Here is a 27,390-nt window from a genome sequence, read left to right as displayed (position 1 = left end):
TGATCAAATGACCTAAAACTAAAATGGGATTAGTATATCTATATGCAACAAACTCCAACTCTACCAGATACACATTGTAATTTCTTTGCTGGCAATAATGCTAGCTGTTATTTTGAAAGAGTGTGTGTATTGGGGGATGATAATTCACACTCCCTACTTCTACCCATATTTTAGCCCATAATATCAATCTTTTTAAACAATATGTTCTAATTTTTAATAATATAAGTTTTTGTCAGTATCCCAAGCAAAACTTATTTGGCTTATACTTCGGAGATTTCATTTTATTCTCTACTAGTATCCTCTCTTCCTTCAAACCCCTGGTGCCTTTTTAAATAAGGCAACATTTGCCTTCTTTATTTCTAGGGTGCCTCTCCCATTTTCCACAAGTGTTGAAAATATCAATGACCCTGGCTCACCAACCCACTAGTTTTTTAGTTGCCTATAATATAGTCCATTTTGTTCTAATGAATTGACTTCATTGAGGTCAATTTGAAGACTATTAATATCTCCCTACTTATGTTGTATATCAACTTTCTAGTAGTTATTTTTGTTGTATCCTTTACATCCAAGATTTATTCCTATTGTCCAAGAAAAGAAGTAAAATTAGAAGTGTGTAGCTCTTCGGTCTCTGACATCTATTTTCATTTACCCATCTACTCTCAGCAGGGGAACTGTGGAAAAGAGTACCATATTTGGACTCAGAAAAACTGGGTTCAAATCCTCTTTATGTCTATTATTTGTATGACCTTGAGCAAGTCATCTAATTCCATTAAACATTTGTAACTATCAAGTGATGGAAGTGGATTTATATGACCTTTAACAGCATTTTTACCTCTAAATCTATGATTCTATGATTCTTGTTGACACTCTTTCCCCTAATATACCTTTAAAAACACAAATAAACGTATAAAGCTAAAATCAAATGCACTTCCATCACTCTCTTAGTGGGCACATAGCCTAAGAAAAATGTTAAGAATAAATGTGATCTAATTAATAATTAAACATAGATAAAAGCATTTTGATCCAATATTGCTTTTAGTCTATTCATTTTATAGTTGATGACATAATGTTCAGAATTGAGATCATGATCCTGAACAATTTGTGTCCCCTTGAAAATTTTTGAAACAAATCATAAGTTTTCCAATGAGAACAAAATAGTAACGGAAAAAGTGTTTTCAGAAGATTGTCAGTGAACTTTTTGAGAAAAGAGATCAGGATCAGGGAAGAAGCCTTTAATATTAATTATAGACTATGAATCTCAAGGAGTAAAACATTATTTTACATTATAAAATTCCTAAATATATCTATCATTTTTACATGAAAGTAGATCAGTAAAGTGCTAAAGCTGGCTTTTACCAGCTCAGATGACTATTAAATTTTCAGTGGGAACATTTACACCTCAGAAACTGCTACAAATCAGGTCCTGATTTATTGTTTCATTGATTGTCTAGATTTAAGAAAATTTGTAGCCAAAATGTTAATAAGGCATATTAATCTTAAAAGTGGAAAATGCACATATCACACCTGTTTCCAACTCTGAGCTGATTGTTAAACACTTACTAGTATACCAAATAAGACTGATATTCCAGGAAAATATTAAAAAAGAATGCCTATTCATAAACTTGAGTTATAATCAATACCAGTAATATGCAAATTGGTAAATTTCAATCCAAATACCACTGTCATTCCATGTGAAAGCAAAACAAATCTTAAAATTTTGTGGCTTAGCATTTCCCCCCCTTGATGAATTAAAACAGAGATTTAGGAATAGAAGAGTAAGAAAATTTCTTTTTTGCATGATTTTTCTCATTGTCTTTTTATCTCCACAATGAGTTTTATATGTAAAATATTGACAATGAAGGGAATTTTTTTTCCACAGAAGGAATAAGAGTATGAAGATATCTTGTCACACCATGTTAGCCCATTCCACGGTTAAATCTTGACATTATGTATATTAAATAAATTTTAATAATTTGATATTTCAAAAAAGACTACTATAAAGATTAAATTTAAAAATATGAAAACATTGGTAAGAAAATGGCTTCAGTATTTTTGTTATTATAATTATACACAATGTGTCTGACTCTCCTTTAACTCATGAGGCAATTAAAATACAATATCTTACTGACTTCAAAGAAAATGTATTGGTAGATAAAGGTCCAAGGGATTCTGAAACAAGATGGGTATTAGGCCACATAAAAATACAGACACAACTACACATGAACACACAAAGAAGAAACATAAGTATCTATTACTCTGCAAAAACTGGGAAGAAGGCAAAATAACATCTGTCAAGAGGTTTATTTTCAGAAGGGTCTTGAAAGTTTGACTGAAAAAAATTCCCATCAGCTTTCAACTCTGTTGAATGCAACTTTGGATAATCTGTATCAGCTAGTAAATTTTCTAAATCAGAATTACCTACTCTGATGACTATGATGCATATTTTTATAGCAATTAAAATGATGGAGTATCTTAACAAAGACTGTTAGAGAGTGGTCTTTGTAGACTCTCATGTACAATATTTTCTCTGACAGAAAAGGGAGAGAAAAAGGTTTTGTTTGATAGGTGAAAGAAAGGCATATGAATAGCTTTAATTTTAGGTTCTGACTTCAATATTCTTGCCCTTCCAACTCTGGAGATGTGTCTCAATTTGCTCTTAATTTAAAAAAACAAACAGACTAAGAGTTGTCTTTGAAATGTACATGGGAGAGGCGGAGTCAAGATGGCAACTTAGAGGAAGCAAAAGTTCAGACCTCCCCAAACTCTTCTTCCCCAGTGAAAAGCATAATGATTCGAGGGGACTGAAAACCAAATCTAACAACAGGATAGAGCAAGGGAACCCTCCTGCTGGATTCAACTTAAAAAGTTATACCCCAAAAAAGACTGACCTCTAGAAGGAAGGGGAAGGTCCCAGGACCCCTCCCTCACCTACAGTACTGAGCCTCCAGTGGTGTCTGTAATCTCTGGGTGGGCAAGGACTCTAGTCTGGAGGGAGTACCTTGCTGGCACTAGCTGTGCCAGTCTCAGAGCATGGACCACAGGCAGAAGGGAGGCCCCTGGAGGAGAAATGCAGAGAAGGCAGTCTTTTCCAAGAAAAGACACTCCATCTTGTCCCACCCCCCTTCTCAATATTTTAGCCTCAGGGATTTATGAATGAAAGATGACCTACAAAGAAAACCAGATCAGAAGGAGAAGAATGAATAAAAATCCAGGGATGACATTTAGTTCTTAAAAACTAGAACCCAACAACTAGAAGCAAATGACTTTACAAGTTAGCAGGAAGCTATGAAACAAAATCAAAAGAATGAAAAAATTGAGGAAAATATCAAACACCTTATGCACAAAATGGAAGACATAGAAAACAGGTCCTGGAGAGACAGGTTAAGAATCATTGTTCTACCAGAAGATCATGACAAAAGAAAAAGCCTTGACATCATTCTACAGGAAATTATCTAAGAAAACTTCCATGACATTCTAGAGCAAGAGGGAAAAGTAGAGATTGAAAGAATCCACAGATCACTTCCTATACTGACAACACTCAGGAACGTTATAGCCAAATTCAAGAACAATCAGACCAAGGAAAAAATATTACAAACTGCTAAGAAAAAGTCATTCAGATACCATGGAACCACAGTTAGGATAACACAGGATCTGATTGAATCTACACTGAAGGAATGAAATACACAGAATAGGATATTCCATAAAGCAAGGTAACTAGGTCTACAACCAAGAATCAACTACCTAGAAAAACTTACTATATTCTTGTAGGGGAAAGTACGGTCATTTAATAAAATAGAATACTTCCAAAATTCATAAAGAAAAGACTGAACTTGAATACAAAATTATATACCCAAATACTGATCTCAAGAGAATCACCAAAGGGTAATTAAGAAAGGGGAAAAAAACAACAGCTATTTTTAATGGACCTAATGAGTTGAAATGACTTGGATCCTTATAAAAATTGTTATCACCTGAGTAGTTAAAAGAATTATATTTAGCGAGAACAGTGACAGACTGCATAGGATGAAATGCCTATATATATATATATATATATATATATATATATATATATATAACTAGAGGTAAAAATAAACATAATACATATATATTTATGATATAAAACTAGAGATTAATACTAAGAGAAATACTAAGGGAAAAGCAACAAATTGGGGTAACTTTATATGTCATAAAGAAGTGCATGATGGGAGTTTGGAAGAACACCAATACACTGGAAGGATAAAGAGCTTGGAGACAGGAAATACTTAATGTTTATGTGCATTGACATTGACACCAAGAGGGAAGAACAATCAGATCCATTGAGGCAGAGAATTGATTTGTGCCCTATAGAGAAGTAGAAGGATAACAAACAAAAAGTGAAGAAAAATAAGAGGAGAATAAGACAGGGTGGGGGTAAGGGAATCAAAATAAGGGTGAGAAATAGGGGAACTGATTAAAAATGAGTCACTGATGTAGAAGGAAATAATGAAAGAAGAAAGGGCAGGACTAGGGGTGGTAATCAAAATGTTGGGAAATGCAGAGTTGTTAATCATAACTCTGAATGTGAATGGAATGAACTCACCCATAAAACGCAAGCAAATAGCAGAGTGAATTAGAAACCAAAATTCTACCATATGCTGTCTACAAGAAACACACATGAGGAAGGTAGACACACACAGGGTAAAGTTAAGGGAATGGGGCAAAATCTATTGGACATAAACTGAGAAAAAGAAGGCAGGAGTCATAATCATGATATCTGACAAAGCCAAAGTAAAAATAGGTCTAGTTAAAAGAGATAGGGAAGGTAATTACATCGTGATGAAAGGCAGTATAGACAATGAGGAAATATCAGTCCTCAACATGTATGCACCAAATTGTATAGCATCCAGATTTCTAAAGGAGAAACTAGTGGAGTTCAAGAATGCAATAGATAGTAAAACTACACTAGTGGGAGACCAGAACCTTCTTCTATCAGATCTAGATAAGTCAAACCAAAAACAAATAAGAAAGAGGTAAGAGATATGAACTAAATCTTAGAAAAATTAGAATTAGTAGATATGTGGAGAAAAATAAATAGGGACAAAAAGGATTACACCTTTTTTTTCAGCAGCATATGGTATATTCACAAAGACTGGCCATATACTAGGACATAAAAACATTGCAAACAAGTGTAAAAGAGCAGAAATAATAAATGCAACCTTTTCAGAAATCATAATGCAATAAAAATAATATTTAGTAAGGGTACATGGAGAGGGAAATAAAAAAATAATTGGAAATTAAATAATATAATTCTACAAAATTGGTTAAAGAACAAATTATAGACACATTTCCTTGAAGAAAATAATGATGTAGCCAAAGCTGTCCTCAGGGGGAAATTTAAATCCTTGAGTCCATATATTAACAAATTAGGGAGGGCAGAGGTCAATGAATTGGTCATGCAAATTAAAAAAAAATTAAAAAGTGAACAAATTAAAAATCCTCAGATAAAAAATAAATTAGAGATCCTAAAAAATAAATGAGAAATGAATAAAATCGAAAGTCAAAGAACTACTGAATTAATAAAGAAGCCTAGGAGATGGTACTTAAAAAAACAAATAAAATAGATAAAGTACTGGTCAATCTAATTTTAAAAAAAGAAAGAAGACAACCAAATTAAAAGTATCAAAGATGAAAAGGGAGACCTCACCTCTAATGAAGAAGAAATCAAGGTAATCATTAAAAACTATTATGCCCAATTATATGGCAATAAATATGGCAATCTAGGTGATATGGATGAATATCTACAAAAATATAAATTGTCTAGATTAACAGAAGAAGAAAAAGGATTCCTAAATAACCCCATATCAGAAAAAGAAATTGAAAAAGCCAACAAAGAACTCCCTAAGGAAAAAACCCTAGGATAAGATGGATTCACAAATGAATTCTATCAAATATTCAGAGAACTAATCCCAATATTATACAAACTATTTCACAGAATAATCAAAGAAGGAGTTCTACCAAATTCCTTTAATGCCACAAATATGGTACTGATTCCAAAGTGAGGCAGGTCAAAAACAGAGAAAGAAAACTATAGACCAATCTCCTTAATGAACATAGATGCCAAAATATTAAATAGAACACTAGGAAAAAGACTCTAGCAAGTGATCACGAGGGTTATTCATTACGATCAGGTGGGATTTATTCCAGGAATGCAAGGATAGTTCAGTATTAGGAAAACCATCCATATAATTGACCATATCAACAAGCAAACCAACAAAAATCACATGATTATCTCTATAAATGCAGAAAAAGCCTTTGACAAAAAGCAAAACTCTTTCCTACTGAACACACTAGAAAGTATAGGAATAGAAAGGCTTTTCCTCAAAATAATGAATAGTATATACCTAAAACCATCAGCAAACATCATCTGTAATGGGGATAAACTAGAAGCCTTCCCAATAAGATCAGGAGTGAAACAAGGATGCCCATTATCACCTCTATTATTTAACATTGTACTAGAACCTAGCAGTAGCAATTAGAGAAGAAAAAGAAATTGATGTTATTAAAATTGGCAATGAGGAGACCAAGCTATCACTCTTTGCAGATGATATGATGTTCTACTCAATGAATCCTAGAGAATCAACTAAAAAGCTAGTAGAAATAATCAACAACTTTAGCAAAGTCCCAGAATACAATATAAACCCACCTAAGTCAGCAGCATTTCTATATATTTCCAACACATCTCAGCAGCAAGAATTAGAAAGAGAAATTCAATTTAAAATCACCCTGGACAATATAAAATACTTAGGAATCTATCTGCCGAGACAAACACAGGAACTATATGAACTCAACTACAAAAAATTTTCCACAAAACTAAAACTAGAACCTAAATAATTGGAAATACATTAATTGCTTATGGATAGGATGAGCTAACATAATAAAAATGACAATTCTACCCAAACTTATTTACTTATTTAGTGTCATTCCCATTGATCTACCAAAAAACTTTTTTAGTGAATGATAAAAAAAAACAAAGCAACAACAAGAAACATAACACAGTTCATTTAGAACAAACATTCAAGTATATCAGTGGAAATCATGAAAAAACATGTGAAGGAAGGTGGCCTACCAGTACAAGATCTCAAACTACACTATAAAGCAGTGGTCATCAAAACAATATGGTATTGGCTAAGAGACAGAAAGGAGGATCAGTGTAATAGACTTGGAGTAAGTGACCTCAGCAAGACAGTCTAAGATAAGCCCACAGATCCTAACTTTTGGGACCAAAATCGACTATTTGACAAAATCTGCTGGGAAATTGGAGGACAGTAAGGGAGAGATTGGGTTTCATCAACATCTCACATCCTACACCAAGATAAACTCTCAATGGGTGAATGACTTGAATATAAAGAAGGAAACTATAAGTAAATTAGGTGAACATGGAATAATATATTTGTCAGATTTTGGGGACTGGAAAGATTTTAAAACCAAACAAGAGTTGAAAAAATTACAAAACGTAAATAAATAATTTTAATTACATTAAATTAAAAAGTTTTTGTACAAACAAAACCAATGATACCAAAATTAGAAGGGAAGCAACAAATTAGGAAAAATATTCATAACAAAAAACCTCTGACAGAGGTCTAATTACTCAAACTTATAAAGAACTAAATAAATTATACAAAAAATCAAGCCATTCCCCAATTGATAAATGGGCAAGGGACATGAATAGGCAATTTTCAGAAAACAAAATCAAAACTATTAATAAGTACATGAAAAAGTTTTCTAAATCTCTAGAGAACTGAAAATCAAAACAACTCTGAGGTACCCCCTTACACCTGGGAGATTGGTTACACATGACTGCAAAGGAAAGTAATGAATATTGGAGGGTATGTGGCAAAATTGGGACATTAATGCATTACTGGTGGAGTTGTGAATTGATCCAACCATTCTTGAGGGCAATTTGGAACTATGCCCAAAGGGCCCTAAAAGACTTTGCCCTTTGATCCAACCATAGCACTGCTGTGATTATACCCCCAACGAAATGATAAGGAAAAAGACATGTACAAGAATATTCATAGTTGTGCTCTTTGTGGTAGCAAAAAAATTGGAAAATGAGGGGATGTCCTTCGACTGGGGAATGGCTGAACAAATTATGGCATTGGATGGTGATGAAATACTATTGTGCTGAAAGGAATAATGAACTGGAGGAATTCCATGTGAACTGGAACGAACGTCAGGAATTGATGCAGAGTGAAAGGAGCAGAAGCAGAACATTATATACAGAGACTGATACACTGTGGTTCAATCGAATGTAGCAATGCAATGATCCAGAACAATTCGGAGGGATTTATGAGAAAGAATACTATCCATATTTAGAGGAAAAACTATGGGTGTAGAAACACAGAAAGAAAACAACTACTTGATCACAATGGCCAATGGGGATATGATTGGGGATGCAGATTCTAAATGATCACCCTACTGCAAATATCAACAACATGGAAATAGGTTTTGATCAAGGACACATGTAAAACCCAGTGTAATTGCTCATAGGCTATGGTAAGGGGTGGGGGGAGGGGAGGGAAAGAACATGATTCTTGTAACTGAGGACATATATTCTAAATTGACTAATTAAATAAAAAAAATTTTAAAAAGAAATGTATATGGATTATTCTTTATATTAAGATGTGCTACTTAAAAGAATGAGCACTGAAGTTGAAATAATTTAATTAATCTTTGCACCATGCCTATTATATGCAAAAGACAGCTATATAAAACAACATCTTGCCTCTATCAACAAAAGGAATCAATCAGAGTGTTTGTTTGGTGGTGGTATTCCTGTAGAGCCAAATAAGTATCACAGAACATTTCCTAAATCATGGATAATTACAAATCTGTGATGGGCATTTTCTATTTCATCCATCACTGAAAGGGTTCTTGTTTTCTCAGTACTGAATGAAAGACAAATTTCCAAGATGTTTCATAAACTGTAAAATTCCCTGCAGTGCTACTATATAAACTGAGGGACAATTTTTCAGAAAAAGGTGAGAAACTCTTTGTGTTTGCACCATCTCCTTATGTGATTTCCTAATTGAAAATGCAATTGTACTACTGTTAAAAGACTTGCAATAAAATCTAACCTATTCTTTAGTTAGTCAAGTGAGGAGAAAGCATGAGACTAGCTTCAGAAATGATTATAGGAATAATCTGGGCTAAATCTTTCATTGCCTTAAAAATGAACCTAAGATCCAGAAAGATAACTTGGCCCAAATCACACAAGACCAGAGTAAGAATTAGTACCAAACCAAGTCTACTGACTTTTTACATCTGTTAATTTACACACATACACACACAACACAATGCATATACATGCATGCAGACACATTCTTTTCCCCTTTTATTTCCTCTCTTCTTCATTTTCTGAGATATCTAGATGGATACTCAGGAAACAGAAACACAATCCATCCTGAAGATTGCACACTAGAAGCTTTCCTAGTTTGTAAAGATTAGTCAGCACTTACTCTGCACACTAACTATGGTGTTGCCTTCAATAATCTGAGGTCATCACCCCATTACAGTGAAGTCCAGATTAAGATTAAGATTAAGATTAAGATTAAGATTGGGGTGTATGGGGTGCTCAGGGAGGGGTAATATCTCTGGTATGGAGGGCTTGTCCTGCCCTCCTAGGGCAGCTCTCCAGCCTCTGACCCTCACCTGACATCCAGCTCTCACTTGTGGCTCCCAATAGCTGCTAGCATGCAGCAGCGGCCACACCCCGGACAACGGCTTCAACAGGCCGGCTAAACCTTGTGAGAGTAGCCACTGGGTCGTTGACCCCTGGTGAACCAGGGCTTTGCTCACCCAGCATGTGAAGACTGTTTTGGCGGAACAGGAGGAAGAAACCAACAAGAAGGTTCAATGGCTGAGAGGGCGATGCAGCAAAGCACTGTGGAGTGCTTAGGGCTTGTTGGAGCACAAAAGACAACATGGCCATCCAATGCAGCTGAGGAAGTCTCCAGGTGTAATGACTTTTCGTGCCAATGGACCCAGGCTTCCAACGCTGAGAGAGTGGGACTGTCTCTGTGCATCGACTTTTCCACTTAAATCTTCATGCACAGGTGTCTTTGTGAACACTCATCTACATCACAGATGAAAGTGCACAAAGACAATCATCATCCTCAGTTACCAAGAGACTACTACTATACTATACCAGATTAAGGAACTTCACACACACACACACACACACACACACCCCAACAATCCTATGTCACATAGTTCAAATAGATCAGAAGAGATGGTCAAATTATCAGAACTGAATTCTGTTTTGCTGTTTGTTTGTTTTTAAATAGGCAATTGCTGCTTTAACACTGGCAGAGAATGGTGGCAAGTAGGGGAAAAAACAGGAAAAACTAGATATCTAATTATCCTGTAAATAAAAACTTTCCAAATTGCATGTAAATTTCTCTATAAATGCATCTTCAGCTTTTCCCCTTCAAATGTCTCAGATCAATATATTCACTCTAATACTGACATAAAAGCAAAACTATCCACCACTCCAACAAAAAGTAAAATTATAATGTTATAATTACAGAAATAATTCTAAGTATGCAATCATTAAAAACATGTAAAATCCAAAGAAATTCCAAATACCCTTCATTTAAGAAAAACCACATGTACTTGTTTAATGATCCACAAATAGCAGTGTAACTAGCATCTGGCACAGGTGCAGATCTTCCATAGCATTTTCAACATGGAGATGCCATCTAAGAATCTGTGAGCATGTGCTAGATTCTCATTATATCAGCTCTCTTGAGAAAAGGGAAAAGTAGGTTTTATTATGTAGACTAAATCTGGCATCTGATCCAACTTAAAATAACTCAACAGATGCAAACATGCTTCTGAGATGCCATCATTGATGACATCAGAAGAACTTTTTTTCTCTATTTTATATGATTATGATGAAAATTCTTGCCCATTTAGCAGTAACACTAGACATCTTACAATAACAAATAATAAAGTCTTCAAGACTGGAACAAGAGAATAACAAAAGCAAGAAGCATTCATTTTAGTGGGGGGAAATGGTTCTTGGTTTTTATTGTGGCCCAATTATGGTTGGGATTATATCAAATACAGAATCTCAGTGGTACTGGAAAAGGCAACGGGTGAGAGAAATCTGAAAAGCCAAAGGCATGGCTTCAGATGCTGGTCTGTCAATGAAGGATTAAAAAATGAGCCCAATTTATCTTCAGCAGCCCTAATTTACATTTTCTGTCCTCTATCCATTTTTCTTGCCCAAAGGGCTAACAGTGCAGTCATATCATGCTTTTTTTTTTCCTTTAACATGTATACTTTTATTTGAACTGGTCTTAAATCAGTGTACAGGTAAAGCTCTTTCCCTCCTCAAGAACTAACATTAATCTTAAATTCTCAGAGTGACTAGAAAGTCTTCATTCACATCTTTGTTGCGGACAGGTAGAAAATTTAGAGAGCCATTCTTAATGACTAAACATTTTAAAAAAGAACAAGTATTAGAGCAGAAGATACAAATTTTTTAAAAGTTTTACATAATTTACATCTAAAACAATGCTATTATCTCCCATTCCCCTCCCTAAATGGATTTATGTTTTTCTGCTCCTGTTTACAGGCAAGTAACTATCTGTAACAATGCATTCATTATATAATATTGGGAATGACCTTTTTTTTTTAACAATGTACAATTAGACTCCTAAAGAAATACTGTAGAACTTGGGGGATATTTGCCTCCCAACATAGTTTATACAGCACATCATGTTCACTGTTCTAATATTTAAAACTTGATTAAAGCTACAACTAACTAACTAAATAAATAATAAACAAAACTATGTCAATCTCATCTCTTTTTTGAGAGGGTAATTATTATGACACACCCTTTTACCAAAAAAAACAACCAAAACCAAATAAAACACCAATAGTCCACTCAGAAACTTTTGTGGTGGACAATGGAAGCCCCAAATTTGTCATACTCCTGCTTATTGATCCACATCTGTTGGAAGGTGGAGAGGGAGGCCAGGATGAAGCCTCTGATTCAGACAGAGGATTTGCCATTAGGTAGAACAATGATCTTGATTTTCATTGTGCTGGGGTTTAGGGCAGTCATCTCATTTTGTATAATGTTATTAATGCCTAGACATTACACTATTGACATATAAATCCTTACAGATGTCAATATCACTTCATGATTGAGTTCAAGGCAGTTCCATGGATTCCATAGGATTCAATTCCTAAGAAAGATGGATGAAAGAGCTTCTGGGCACCAGAACTTTTCATTGGTAATGATGATAACTTAACCATCAGGGGAGCTTGTAGTTCTTTTCTAAAGAGCTGGCTATAGCAATGGCCATCTCTTGCTCTAAGACAAGGGCTATATGACAGAGGTTCTCCCTGGTGTCATGCACAGTTCCCTCTCAGCTATGGTGCTGAAACTGTATCAGGACCTTGATGAGTTCATCCATCAGACTATGGCTAGCCAGATCTAGACAGAGGGGGGTATGGGGAAGGGCATAATTTTCAGAGAGAGGCACAAGGAAGGTCACCATTGCTAGAGTCTATCACCATACCAACAGTATGACCAGAGGCATACAGGGACAGCATGCAATGTACATAACTGGGGTGTTGAAGGTCTCAAAGATGACCTGTGTCATATGTTCTCTATTGGCTTTGGGGTTTAGAAGAGCTTCTGTGAGAAGCACTTGGTGCTCTTTAGGGGACCACACAGAGTTCACTTTAGTAAGTATGATGTCAGATCTTCTCCAGGTCATTCCAGTTGGTGACAATTCAAGATTCAATGAGTTGCTTCATGATCAGAGTACCTCTCTTGCTCTGGGTCTCAACCCCCAAATAGCTATCTTTCTGACCCATAGCCACCATCACCTTAATGTCTGTGGCATCCAACAATGGAAAGGAAGATGGCCTGAGAGGCATTGTCTTCTGCAAAACCAGCTTTGCACCTTCCAGAGACTTTATGAACAGCAAGCACAATGACATCATCATCCATGAAGAACTCTGAAGAGGTAAGTTTAAACCCTTAAGAGAGAGGAGGTGGTGCTGCACCCAGAGGCAGAGGGGATGCAGTGGCACACTGGGTGAAAGAGTTCATGCCTCTCATTTCACATTTAATCTGTACTTCAGACCTTTCCAAAATTCTCCATCAATAAAGTGCATCTGTGTATCCATTCCCTATATTCCTCTGATTGATTAAATTTAATCTAATTCCAGCTATAATAATAATAATTGATTTTAATGGGTTAAAGGGTACTAAGGGGTTTTGATGTCATGTCTTGATATGTAATATATAAAGAGTAAGCATATATTGATTATATCATTGGAGTAAGAATAAATATAAATAAAAGTTATTTCTTTTGTTTTTTTAACATTTTAATGTTTTATTTTAACTTATAAGAAACTTTACTTTTTATATGAACACTGAATATATTATTCTTATTGTTTTTATAATTTATTTATATAATTAAATATATTTTGACTATATACATATATGTGGTTTACATATATATTCATCACAAATTATAATTATTTTATGACATTGGCATAATAGTTTGAGACTATTTTGACAATATGAGAATGACAATTTCTGTTTGGAACAGTTATAATGCTAAAATAGTTGATCATTTGCTATTAAAAATAATGTAATTAATTGGAAATATTTCTTTAAAATATCATGAAGATGACAAATTTGATGACAATGAATATGATGACTTAAACAAGTGGTTTCTAGAGATGAAACTTTAACTCATAAGAAGTTCCCTAATAAAGGATGGAGTATGAATCCAGAACAAGTAAACTTTTGTCACTTTCTTAAATTTTTTGGTTCAAGTTTCCTCCCACAAAAGAATTAAAGTAGAAAAATGTTTTACATTATTGCACATGTATGTGCATTATATGAGATTACTTACAATATCAGTGAGGGAGTGGAGAATTTGAGACTTAAATTTATTCTTAAAGGGGGCATCTGGGTAGTTCAGTGGTTTGAGAGCGAGATCTAGAGACAGGAAGTCCTAGGTTCAAATCTGGCCTCACACACTTCCTAACTATGTGACTCTGGGCAAGTCACTTAACCACCATTGCCTAGCCCTTATCACTCTTCTGCCTTGGAACCAATACACAGTATTGATTCCAAGATTGAAGGTAAGGGTTTTAAATATATATGTATGTATGTATTTTAAAGTGTTGGAAACTATTTTTTATATATAATAGGGTGGGATAAAATTAAATTAAAAAATAAGTTCTCTCATGGAAAAATCCAGAAACCATTATTAGGTAATAATAATAAAGATCTATGCATAAGTAGAGCCCACATTATGGTGTGGCCTGAAATATGAACAGCCAAGGGAAACAGTATTGTTTGAATACCTGAGGGCTATGATTGCTTCTCCATTTCTTGTCTAATTTATAACTACTGTTTCTTTGTCCTGAAGTGGTGCAATGCTGTGGGTCTGGTCTTTTCTAGGCTACTTCAACCTTATAATCAATGAGAAGATAGTTTAGATGTCAATTCATTCCAACCAATGTTAATGAAGAGTCAATATACAAGAAAAAGTTGCAGGTTTCTCAGAAGAGATAAGTCACAGTGTGGCTGCTGTGAATCCTGAACTTGAGGATGGTGATGGCATAGAGAGTTGACTACTTTTTCCTAATACTTGTATCAATAGCAACGGTTTCCAAACTTACACTGCTATGGAAATAGCTCCATTTATTGTTTTTTACAAATTTGTATTCATTTCAGGTATTTCTTAAATGGCTTCTTGGAGCAGCTACTGTAACTGGGCTTTGGGGAATAAGCAGATTAAATAAGACATTGATGGTGCTTGAGTTAATTATTTAGAGCATATATAAAGTTATTTCCACAATACTCTAACACTATACAGTTTACAAAGCACATTCCTCAAAATACCAGTTTAAGCTTTATAGTATAATTATTCATATAATTTTACAGATAAAAATAAATTAAGACTGATCTAAGTTAAAAAGAATATATTGTTTGCTTACTTCAAAAGTAATGTGCAAAAATAAAAGAAAAAGCAATCGCTCAAAAATAGGCATTTTTGTAAGGGAAAGGGGTAGATACGACATATGAATATAGTTTGTGGAGGCTCATAACAACAGCAACCAGCAATAATAGAAAAGATTTCCAGGTAACTAAAGATGCATGAGATCAGTCTTGATTGAAGCTAGGCAATTTAGAAGATAAAAGTAAGAATAGAGTGCATTCTAGGCAGGGATAACAACCTATCTAAAGAAAATGAGTTTGGAAAGAAGTGATTAGCAACTAGAAAGTGATGAATCCATATTGTCCTACTCCTAGTCCAAAATTCTTTCCATTTATAACACACTTAAGTGAATTAAGCTACAATCATTATGGAACTTTTGGTAAATTTCCATAATAACTTACAAAATGGCCTTGGGAAAGATGTATCAATTTACTCATTTGTAAAACAAGCTATATTTAAAATATGATTCAATGAATGGTCTATCTTACACCAGATGTTGTCAGGGGGGTGCTGTAATCTATAGAAATCTATAGATTAGAATCTATAGAAAATATGCACAGCCTATCATAACTTACAAAGAGGAGCTATTCATTTGCTACCCCTATAAATTGGGATTCCAGTAGGCTATCTAGGTTTATATTAATAATGTCAGTTATTTTTTTGAACTGCCAACCACTAATAAAATTAATTCTAGCAGTCCTCATGATGGTCGAAAGAAGGACCTACTTTTAAAAAACAGTGCCATTGGCTAACAAATTAAAGCTCCTGAATTTTTAGTCGTCTGTGTTCTAAGCTGCCATCTTAGAAGTTCTCTAAGTAATATATCTTAGCCTGAAACTAATATATGAGGTATTAATTTTCATAAGCTATATATTAGTCATATAAATATTTTAATTTAATGAATCTTTATGTGTTACATAAAAACTGCCTGCTGTAAAGAGGCAAAGGTAGAAACTATAAAAAGGATAGATTTAATAATGTTTAAAAAGCAAAATAATAATATACAATATTAATTCAAATATCATTTTTAAGCACTTGCTACCTACAAAGCACTTTATTGCTTATGGTGAGATAAATAAATATTGGCCCATTAGAACCATATTGCCTTTTTATCCTATCAGCATTTGATATTGTCATGTAAATAGTGTAGATATATTTATAGATATAAGCCAATGACCCCAGGAACTTGTTATCTGTCCTGCTGATAAACTTGGTTTTATATTCTCTTCCTCCAATTTGAGTGTGAACTCCTTGAGAACAGGGAAATTCTCCTTTTTTAAAATTTTGTATGCCTAGGGCTTGTTCAAAGTATTTGGCATACAGTAAGTACTTAAAAAATTTTTAAAAATTACTTAATCACTACAGTAGTAGGATTTCTTCAGAAAAAAGAAAACAAGAAACAACTCCTGCCCTCTTAGAGTTTATGGTCCACATGTGAAGAAAAGGCAAATGGTTAATAAATGATTAAATAATTAAATGTGGTATAGCATGTGGCAACAGTTTTGGAAAAAAAAAATTGAGATGTCTATGGGACATACCAATGGAGAAACCAGAAGGCAGGTAAAATTGTAAAGCTAGAGCATGAAGAAGTAATTAGGACTACTTTATGGAATGATCTCCACAGATATGATAGTTGAACTAATGGAAGCTTATAAAACTACTAAGGGAGAAAATATAAAGAAGAGGCCCAGCAAAGAACCTTGGAATATACCTCCAACTAAGGAGTAAGTCGTGGATAATGATTCTGCATAGGAATCAAAAGAATTATAAAGATTAAAATGATCTAAATCAGTACAGAATATAAAAGGGAACTTATTAATTTTCTCCTTTAACCTACCTCTTTATGTAACAGGCTTATTTCTATTAAGAGTGCCACCATTCTTTTAGTCTTCTAGTATATAACTTCAACTTTTTACTCACTCATAACACCTTTATCCAATCAGTTGTTCAGTCTTGATAATGTTACCTTCTCAGCATTTCTTGTATTTTTCTTCTTACCTTTATTGATTTTATATATGTCCTCTATTAATGTTTGTACAGGTCTTTGTTACTTGTTTACTAATTCAGTCTCTTCCATCCATCAATTACTCAGCTGCCAAATGATATTCCTAGAGCATAGGGTTGACCATGTCACTTTTTTGTTTAAGAATCTTCAAACACTTCCTTTCTGAAGATTAAAAATACAAACTCTTCTGTTTGGCATTGAATTTCATTTATAGGTTGGATTCAGAGTATTTTTCCATATTGATTCATTTTGGAACTGCTTTATATTTATTTTGTAGATATTCTATATTTGCTAATCATAAACATGTTATGTTGCATCCCTTTGTTAGAAGGAAAACTCCTTCAAAGAAGAGAGGGATTTTCTCTCTTAATTTGTTTATGGTACCACCCTATATTTCTAAGATATGTATGTATGTATTTTGACTTTGCCTTGATAAATGGTGTGCAGTGTTGATTTATATCTAAATTCTGCCAAAATGTATTCCAGTTTTCCTAGTAATTCTTGTCAAATTTGAGTGCTTCTTGCAAAATCTTGTATCTTTGGGTTTGTCAAATACAAGGTTACTATGGTCATTTACCATTTTGTACAGTTACATAAATTATTCCTTTGGCCCACCACTCTATTTATTAGTCAGTACTAGATTGTTTTGATGGTTGTTGTTTTATAACATAGTTTGAGGTCTGGTACACTTAAGCTACTTTCCTTCATATTTTTATTCATTAATTTCCTTGACATCCTAGGCCTTTTGTTCTTCCCTATAAATTTTGTTATTTTTTCTAGCTCTATGAAATAATTTTGGTAGTTTGATTGGTATAGCATTAAATAAGTAAATTAATTTAGGTAGAATTGTCATTTTTAGTATATTGGCTCATCTTACTCATGAACAATTAATACAATTTTTTTTCCATTTGTTTAGATCTGACTTTATTTGTGTGAAATGTACAGTTGAGAGACTTTCACTTTACAAATGCAATCCTCAACTCAGAATATAATGTCTAGAGTATAGTAGGTGCTTAATAAATCTTTATTGTTAATTGATAGATTGATTAGTTCGAGTCTCAAAACCCAGATGGGAGAGAATATACAGCAGGAGGCCATATCTAGAAGGAGGATAAAGACTGAAAAAAGGTCAATGAATTTAGCAGTACAGACATTTTTGGTATGACCTTGAAGAAGGTAGTTTTAATAATATGGTACTGAGAGAAGACAAAATTCAAATAGTTGAGGAATGACTGATTAGGAAATAACAAAGTAGTATAATGAGTAGAGTTTTGTTTTGTTTTCCTCTAGAATTTGACATTGGAAATATAGAATAATGGCTTCAATAGACTGTGGAAATGAATTTTTTTAAATGCTTGTTTTAATTTGTTTTGTTTTATTTTAAAAGGGTATAGAGAATCTCAACAAGTTTTAAAAAACTGTAGTTGGGAGATAAAGAAAGGTTGAAAATTGGGTGGAAATAAAGGAAGATATAGGGGGCAAGCTCCCAATGGGAGAATATGGGAACAAAAGAAGCATGATCCCAACACTTTAGAGAAGGGAGATGTCTGAAGACATCCCAGAGTATGTGCAAACAAGTACAAACCAAAGTAAAATGTATTGAAGGTAACAGAACATTAATGGAACAGAAGATTAATGTTGGAAAAAATAGCCACTGAATCTTTTGAGATTAGAACAAAGGAAAACAAAATGAAGATGGGTCTGTAATATTGAGATGATTTTAAGTGTGGAATTAAGAAAAAGTGAGATCCAGTGATTGATGGCCTGGGGTTTTGTTTTGTTTTTTTTTTTCTAATGAATTATTAGCCAAAGTCCTCTGTTGAGGTGAGAGGAGTGGTGTAGGTGGATTAAGCTTGGAAAAGAAGGTTTAAAGCAGCATCTGAAGAATTCAAAAGGGAGTCAATGAGAGAAACATAGGATGTATTACTTTGGGCTCACATGCTGCTACATAATATAAATCTGTAGTGGACTTAGTTTCTATGTTTATAAGACTTTCTCCAGTGGTATTCAGCAGCATGTATGCAGAACTTAAGAAGCTGATAGTTGGAAAAGGAGAAACCATGAAAGAGCAACAGGGCAAGTTATTCAAGAGTAGGGGAAGGAATAAGATGGAAATGGTTGAAGGAACATGTCAAAATCTTTAGGGGGGCCTAAATAAAATTGGTACAGGAGTATTGAAATGGAAAATAGAAAATGTCTAGAACATAGTAATATAAAATGTAAAGGGGGTGGGATCATGGTGGAAAAAGGGGTATAGGAGAATTGATTATATGAAAGGACAGGAAGCATGACCAGAAAAATTTCAGTAATGAGTTGCAGAACTTTTAGGTGTTGATGAAATCAAGAGAATGGCGCTTCTAGTATGAAGAAAGTAAAGTAAGTAAAAGATCATTAGAAATACGGAAGTTGGTGAATGGGGCAACAAAAATATAAAAGAAGATAAACGTGGATTGCCACAAGGAAAAAAAAGACCAAGTCAAATGTGTGTTAGTCCTTCTAATTCATCTAAAATAATATACATTATTTACATATAAAAAGACATGAAGATTTCTTTTATTGGTTAAAAATATAAAAGCAAAGCAAAGGGGTTCTGCTGTTTCACAATTAATTATAGCAAAACAGGCTATGAAGCCAGTAGCAAAGAGTAAACCCCATCAGAAACTTCACATCTAACAACCTTCTTAAGAATGAAGACAGTAGCAGGCCATTGGTCTGAAACTAAATGAGGAGAAGTTTCATTCAGTGGGACTTGGTCTGTTATGTTCCATCAAAGAAGACATTGATGGTGCTACACTATTGATATAAATTGTGCCTCCACATATGACCTTGTCTTTGTGTATATATTATGACTATGAATACTTGCTCTTCCTATTGATGATTTTCACATTTATGGGCAAGAGTGATCTGGGTTTATAGGAGGAATGTATTAATGCTACTTTTATGGCTTTGTTAGTCACTAGTTTTGCTTTTGATTAATTGTGTCCTTTGGCTAAACAAAGGAAAATATGCACTTTTAGAGGGAATCAGGAGCTATGTTTCCATGTGTTAAAAGGTTATCTTAAAGATGGGGTTTCTAATATGGAAAAAGGAGTCCCCCTATAGGTAATATATTTACATATGTATAATTTTTCAGAGAAATAGAGATGGAAAATGTGATTTCATTAGAAAAGGAAATTCATAGGTGAAGAATTTTTCTTGGCCACTATAGGTCAGTGGCTTTTCTGTAACTTAATTCTTAAAACATTACCTAGAGTATTGAGACTAAGTGATTTACTTAGGTTTGTATAGCACATACATATTAGTGAGGAGAATGAACCTAGGTTTTTGATTTTTTTTTGTTGGTTTGTTCAAAGCTGAGAATCCACTATGCATACTGCCTTACCACTCAAGTATTTGCTAAAACACCATAAAATAGTTATACTTTTTTCACTGTTTTGATTATCTGAATGTTTTTTGTTTGTAGTTGATGGCCCAGGGAATAAAGTGCTAGACTTAAAGGTAAGATTTGCAAATCTGGCCTCAGACATTTAGTCTCGGTGTGTTCCTGGGCAAATCACCTAACTTTGTTTGCATTGGTTGTCTCAACTGTAAAATGAGTATAAAAATAGCATAAACCTCACAGAGTCATTGTGAGGAACAATTAGTATAATACTTTCAACAAAAATCACTTGGAGTGATGCCTGGCACATAGTAGGTACTATTTTACTAATCAAAAATAATTTAGAGTAAAGCAATAAATCAGAGAAATGGCATAGTCTAGCAGAAAGATCACAGGATTTCAAGGTAAAAGTGACTCTAACACTTCTTATTCCTGTGACCTGAAGCAAATGACATCACCTTTTCAGTACTAAGATTTCTTATATGTAAAAAAAAACAAAAATGAGGAAATAGTACTGTATGATATTTAAAATTCTTTCCAAATGGATTAAATTCTGTGATGATTTGTTAATGCTTCACAAGGAGATGAATATTTTGTTAATATTTTTGTTGTGATATTTTATAATCATCCTGATTTCATTATATCAAAATGTTAATTCTCAAAATTATCTATTTTTAAAATTTAAAAGAATGAAAAGTGATGATTTCTATTATAAGGTTCATTTATTGCTTCAAAAGTTAAACACATCTTGGAACTAAATAATCCTAAAGCTCTACTCTGTTTCCTCAATTGCATGTCTTTCCTAGATAGATTAAAAAGTATGTTCAAATTAAGTGGTTCTTCTCCAAACTTTACAAAACCTAAATAACATTTCTTTTTCAAGAAGGTCAAATGTGCCTATCATTCTCTTATGAACAACCAGTTTCATTAGCAACCTACTCATCATAGCCTTCAAATATACAACAGCATTTAACTGGAATATCTATGGTATACTTGAAGAACTGATGCATCAAAGGCATTTATTAAGCAATTACTATAGGGTAGGCTAAACACTGGGGATAAAAAGAAGTGAAAAACAGTTTTTGCCTTGATAGTGAATATCTATCAGTCATAAAAGGTTTTACAATTCAGGCTTGCCTACAAAGGTTCCAAAGAGTCCATTATAGTTTTACTTTTCTAATAGGTCTTGGAACAAGGGTTTACATTAGAAGTAGTTACGATATATCAGAAAGTAAATTAAAATAATTCCAACTGTTAGTCAAAAATATTACCAATGAATTAGAAAATGTAATATGTTTTCTACTTTAAAAAGTCAACATCCTAACAACCCACTTACAATACAGATAGCACATGTGCATTTCCATTCATGCAATTTATACATATACATATATACACATATACACGAAGGAGAAAAAAAATAAGATGAAGGGGAAAAAGGAAAGCCAGAAGGAAATAAAATGAAGTTATGCTGAATTACTAACACTGAAAATAATAAATATCATTCTGAATTCACATTCCACATTAGCTATGGCAACCACTGCTGAGCAACCATTACAGAATCTAGACACAATGGAATGACTACAATTATTTTGAGACACAGAAGCTTGTCACAGTTTCAACAAAGTTAAACAAGGGGCAAAAATAAGAAAGAAAAATACAAATGCATCAGAATTTGTTAACGTATTGCACAAAAAACCCACAATTTCCCTTAACTCAGTATCATTAATAATGCTCTTCAAGTGTCATATTTTTTAAAAAGACTGTTTGAGTGGTTGAATTAACCCCCAAAAAGTAATTTCTACCTAAAATCCATTTTACTTTTATTACCAAGAATCTGGTGCATCGTAATTTCTATTACTGATATTGATTTACAGTAATTAAAACTATCTGCTGAATTGATTTTATTTCTCAGCTACTAATCAAATATTCAATAATTATGAATCATAAAAGACAAAACAGAGTACATATCAGGGAGTCTGAATTAGAATTAGAATTAATAAGACCAAAGAATGAAAGAAAGGATATGATTCTAGAATTCTTTTCTATATGTTTTGTTTTAAGGAATACAAAAGAAGTTAAATTTGTAAATTTAGTTGTTATAAAAGTTAAAATAAAATAAAATTTCACTGCATTACATACATTGGCTAAACTTAAATCAGGGGAATTTGCTTTCTATGTCAGGAATCATAAACTACAACATATAGAAAGAATGATGAATGTCTTAGGTATAAGTGGATCAGTACTCTAGAAAAAAGTACTGGATTTGCTAAGGACAATTAATAAATCATAATAAGCAGAATGCCCTATAAAATAATAATTCTAATTATAAGAAATTAATTCTATGTAGTATGAGAAATCTGTAACATGGTCACATGGAAGTAATTTCAAATTACTTAAATTCATGCAAGTACAAATTAACCAATTTAACACAAGTGAAAAAGGGATGGCAATATGCAAAGATTACATATTGTAAGTCTTAATAGAAGGCATATTGATTGCCATAAACAATGTACTTTTTATTTGTATTTTTTCATTTTTTAGAGTGCAGAAGAATTCATCTAAATAAACAAGGATTTAGACATTCATATACTTCCCATCACAAAAAAATTACAAATTATGTTTTTGAACATTGGTGTGTGTGTGGGAACAAAACTTATTCTTTTCTTTTTCAACAGTCTTTTATAATATATCACTAGCTATTCATAATGGTCAGTACATTTCAGGTACACATTCTTTTTTTTAATTGTTCAAGAAAAGAATCTTAATTACCATACCTTTGAGACATAATCTTATAGGCATCTGGTAGATAACATCGGATATTCTCCATCTGAGCAGGATCAGAGTCACAGATTTTATCGTCAGTCCTACCATAGTTGGCACTTTCAATCATGATAACATCTGTTCCTGGACATCGAAGTTCGATTGGGTAGCTTTCACAGGATAGTTCCCTTCGGACCACAGCCATTGGAATTGGGGCACGACTGAAAGCTAGGGAAAGAAGGTGGGGAAGTTATCTTTAGTATCTTAAAAAAGAAAGAAACATAGCTTTATTCCCCCCCCCCCCCCTTAAAACACTGGAAAAATCATACCTTAGAAGTTTTAAGTTAACTCTCAACCTTATGGGAAAGTAGTGTCTACTTTCATTGAGTTCCAAGATATTTATGTTATAATGTACTCTATTTACTAAATTGAAGGGCTTGTTCTGTTTATTGTTTGTTTGATCATTGTACTGGTTGTCGTTTCTGCTTTAGCCTTTTTTCAAGCCAAGTATCATCTGACTGCTACAGCTTACCTCATATCTTGGGATTCCTCCAATATATGCATTTCTACTTATATATGACCCTAAATTGATGATTAGGAACACTATTGTCATCTTTGTTTTTCAATTATTACCACTCTTTACCTTCTCTATTACTATTTAAAATGTTTCTGGAAAAACCTGGAAGAAGCCACAAACTATGCTGACTGATTTCACTGCAAATTTATTTCATATAATCTCAGTAGGGTCTTCACTGAAGCAAGTAAATCCTTTTACCTATTTATAATTCCCTATCCCATTTTCCTCAGCAACTATTTAAATCTTCTCTCCTCAAACTTCCCATAGCTCTAAATATTCCAACACTTTCAGCTGAGGACAGCTTTTTTATTTTACTGGGAAAACTGAGACCATTCACTGTGAGTCCCTCCTTTCCTCTTCATCTCTGGTTACCATCCCTCAAACTATCCTCTTCTTTTATACCCATGGTAATGACATCAATTATTTTTTATAATGCATTAAGTTTTGTAAAGTCTTTAATAATGAGAGAGTTGTCTTCTTATCAATGCCAATATGCTTGTGCATATCCATGATCGCAACATTTTAGAGAAGGGAGATTTCTGAAGAGTGCTACCTCAAGTATTGCCTTTATCTAACCTTTATTCTCTCTTTTTCTACAAGTTTTTTCCCCTCTTGTCTTCAAATATGCTAGTCTCTTTCATTAATTTTTAGAAAAGTCTGTTAAAAACTTCTCATCCTTTCAAGCTATTATCCTATGTAACACCCTTTTCTCCACCTACTCACAAAAGTAAATGTACACACCAGACCAGCTGGATTAACTATTGTAAATGAAGCTAAGACCAGAGAGCAATGGAGAAAGAAAAAGTAAAAAAAATAGAGTTTTGTATAATATCATATAATACATAAAATATATTTATACTTTCTTTGCTGAATAGGGGATATCATTAAAGATCAGTTAAGTAGTCCTACCAATATTTCAAAATACTGCTATTCCATCCCCAGTCCATTCTATGTAATTCCCATCCATGTTCTTTCATAAATTTGCCAGAGAAGATCCATTCATTATGTTTTAGGACTTCCTTAGGAACACTTAAAACTGCACAGATACCAATTTGAATGAATCAAAAGGGCTATTATTCATGCTCAAAACACAATCATCTTTTTATTCCACAACAGTCATGCATTTCAATGATGGTGTTACCAACAGTGTAATATCATATGATAATCTAAACAACACAAGGGAATAGATGCTATTATCACCTCCATTTTACAGATAAGGAACTTAAGCAAACAAAAATGTCTTGCCCAATATCAAACAACTAGTAACTGTCTGAGGCTAGATATGAACTCAGTTCTTTTTTATTTCAAGCCCTGCACTCTATGCACCTGGCCAACTGCCCTGATGGAATTCTTTTACCATTTTCCTTCTCAAAAAAAATCCTAATTTCAGAATGTTGCTTCTGGCTCACTTCCACATCTTCCCTTTGAGTGATAATCAATTTCACTTCTTAAAAGATTATAGTCATCTATGACTTGCAGTTGTAATACTCAAAAATATCATAATTCAAAATAAGTCTTTGTCTCAAGCAGAAGTGTGAGAATTTTAAAAGAACTATTCAGTTTCACAAATGGAATCCAACCCATTTTTCTTTTCTTTAATGTTGTGCCCTCTCATCCCACTGTAGTGTGATGTTGTCTATTCAAGTTATACTGATGGATCATCTCTATGGGATGTCCATTCACATTAATAGCATAGACTGAACAATAGTTTTGATCCTCTTGGTTTTTTGCACATGGAGAGTTAGGATGAATTCCTCTGAGTAAGGTGGTGAAATTTTGCAGGACTTATTGCAATCAGTGCAATGATATCCATAAACAGAGATAACTGGAAGACCTCATCATGCATAATGAATTTTTTCCATTTATATTCTTTTGTGTAATCTCCACAATTGTGGCACACACCATTAATAAACATATATATCCCTGTTTTATGCTTCACTCAAAAATTATATGATCACCCAACCAAGTCACCCTTGTTTCTTTAAAGAAATAAAGTGTGATTTTGAACCATGAAGGGGAGCATCTTCTTAGAAAAGATTAAATCAGAATTGTGTTTTACTGAATCAAATGCTTTTTAAAAACAACAAATAATGAACACAATTGGATTTTGTATACTCTACACTTTCAATAAGTAGTATTACTACAAAAACGGTAGGAATAAAACTTTTTCCCTGTAGCATCCCAAGCATATTCACATCTATGAAATATAAATGACTGTATGGCTACTGTGTCTCCAAGCATAAGGTTATACCAATGAGATTTGTGAATGTAACCTTGAACTGGCCATGCCGCCCTTGGCTAAGACAAACTCATTAACATGCTCGGACTCAATTCCCCGGGAAAGCTCGGTTTGCAATCTACACGCCCAAAGGTGTTCCCTCTACCTTGCCACCCAATCTTAATTGTCTATACTTTGTGATGTGGTTACTATGTCCTTGGGAGTACCGCCCAAGCAGGACAGGAATAAATTCAGGGGCAAACCCATGAACTTCCTCTTGACCTTTCTCCCTTTCATGGAGCTCCACTGGGTTCCACAATGACTCTCTCTCTCTCCTCTTGACCTTCTCCTTCCCCGAGGCTGTAACCATCTCGGCCAGCATTTCCTATCTTAATCTCCTCCTCCACCTCGTGTTCCTTTGTACTCATACTCTCCTATCAAAGGGAGTATCATAGGGATTGCCTGCCCTATCCAACCACTGACTTGTCCGTGTCTTTCATTTCCACCCTGGTTCTCGGTTCCTACTTCTCCTCGGGTCCCATCACAAAGGTGAGCCCCTTCCCTTGTGGGACCCTGCTGGTCAGGGAAGTCCATTAAGGAAAACCCCACATTCCCTTTAAAATATTTATTTAATTGCAACGTTTACACTTCCTACTAAACTTTAACTTTGTGGATCTGTTTCTGATGAGTGAAATGAATAGTAACATATTTCAAAAATATCCAGACAAAAATCTATGTAGTGTCAACAAACAAAACACAGGACCCATCAGGCCCATGGCATCAGTGGTTTAATCTTATATCTATTAGTATAGTTAATAAGTTTTTTTCATAACTTATAAATATTGCTAATATAGAATCACCTCTATTTAAGAACTACACATAAATTCAGGTATTTTCTCATTGAGGAAAGGAATACTGTAACATTACCCTTAAACTTTCAGTATCTTGCAAACGCTTTCTCATGTATTCTATCACCTCTGATGTCTACTCAATTTTTTTTTCAGATGATGATCATAGTTGTCTTAACAAGAGGTGATGCTACCAATATGACTATCCAAATATTTGAAAGTATCATTTTCATTTTACTGATGTTTGTCACAGTTAGCTCAGATGTCTCAAGTCTGACATTCTGATTGTAGAACTTTAATTTTTATCATACTATCATAGTGGACAGAGTGTTTGACCTGTGTTTAGGAAGACTAAGAGTCCAAATCAGATCTTACAAACCAAGTAGTTATGTAATTCTATCACCTAATTTCTCTCTTCATCTGTAAATTGAAGGCAATAATAGTACTTACCATTGATCCAACCATTCTGGAGGGCAATTTGGAACTATGTCCAAAGGGAGATAAAAGACTGTCTGCCCTTTGATCCAGCCATAGCACTGCTGGGTTTGTACCCCAAAGAGATAATAAGGAAAAAGACTTGTAC

At 33.8% G+C, this 27,390-nt stretch overlaps 1 protein-coding gene across 12 annotated transcripts in view; it reads right to left on the bottom strand.

Annotated features, from left to right (window-relative positions):
- ADGRL3 (adhesion G protein-coupled receptor L3) overlaps positions 1-27,390 on the bottom strand; it is a 982,472-nt gene that overhangs the window by 537,524 nt on the left and 417,558 nt on the right. For all 12 annotated transcript variants that reach the window (XM_056802666.1, XM_056802677.1, XM_056802672.1 and 9 more), the window contains exon 4: positions 23,179-23,392. In XM_056802666.1, the coding sequence (XP_056658644.1) occupies positions 23,179-23,392 (214 nt within the window). The remainder of the gene's footprint in view (positions 1-23,178; positions 23,393-27,390) is intronic.

This window comes from Monodelphis domestica, chromosome 6, assembly GCF_027887165.1.
Source record: "Monodelphis domestica isolate mMonDom1 chromosome 6, mMonDom1.pri, whole genome shotgun sequence".
NCBI lineage: Eukaryota > Metazoa > Chordata > Mammalia > Didelphimorphia > Didelphidae > Monodelphis > Monodelphis domestica.
This window is presented reverse-complemented; position numbering and strand designations above follow the sequence as displayed.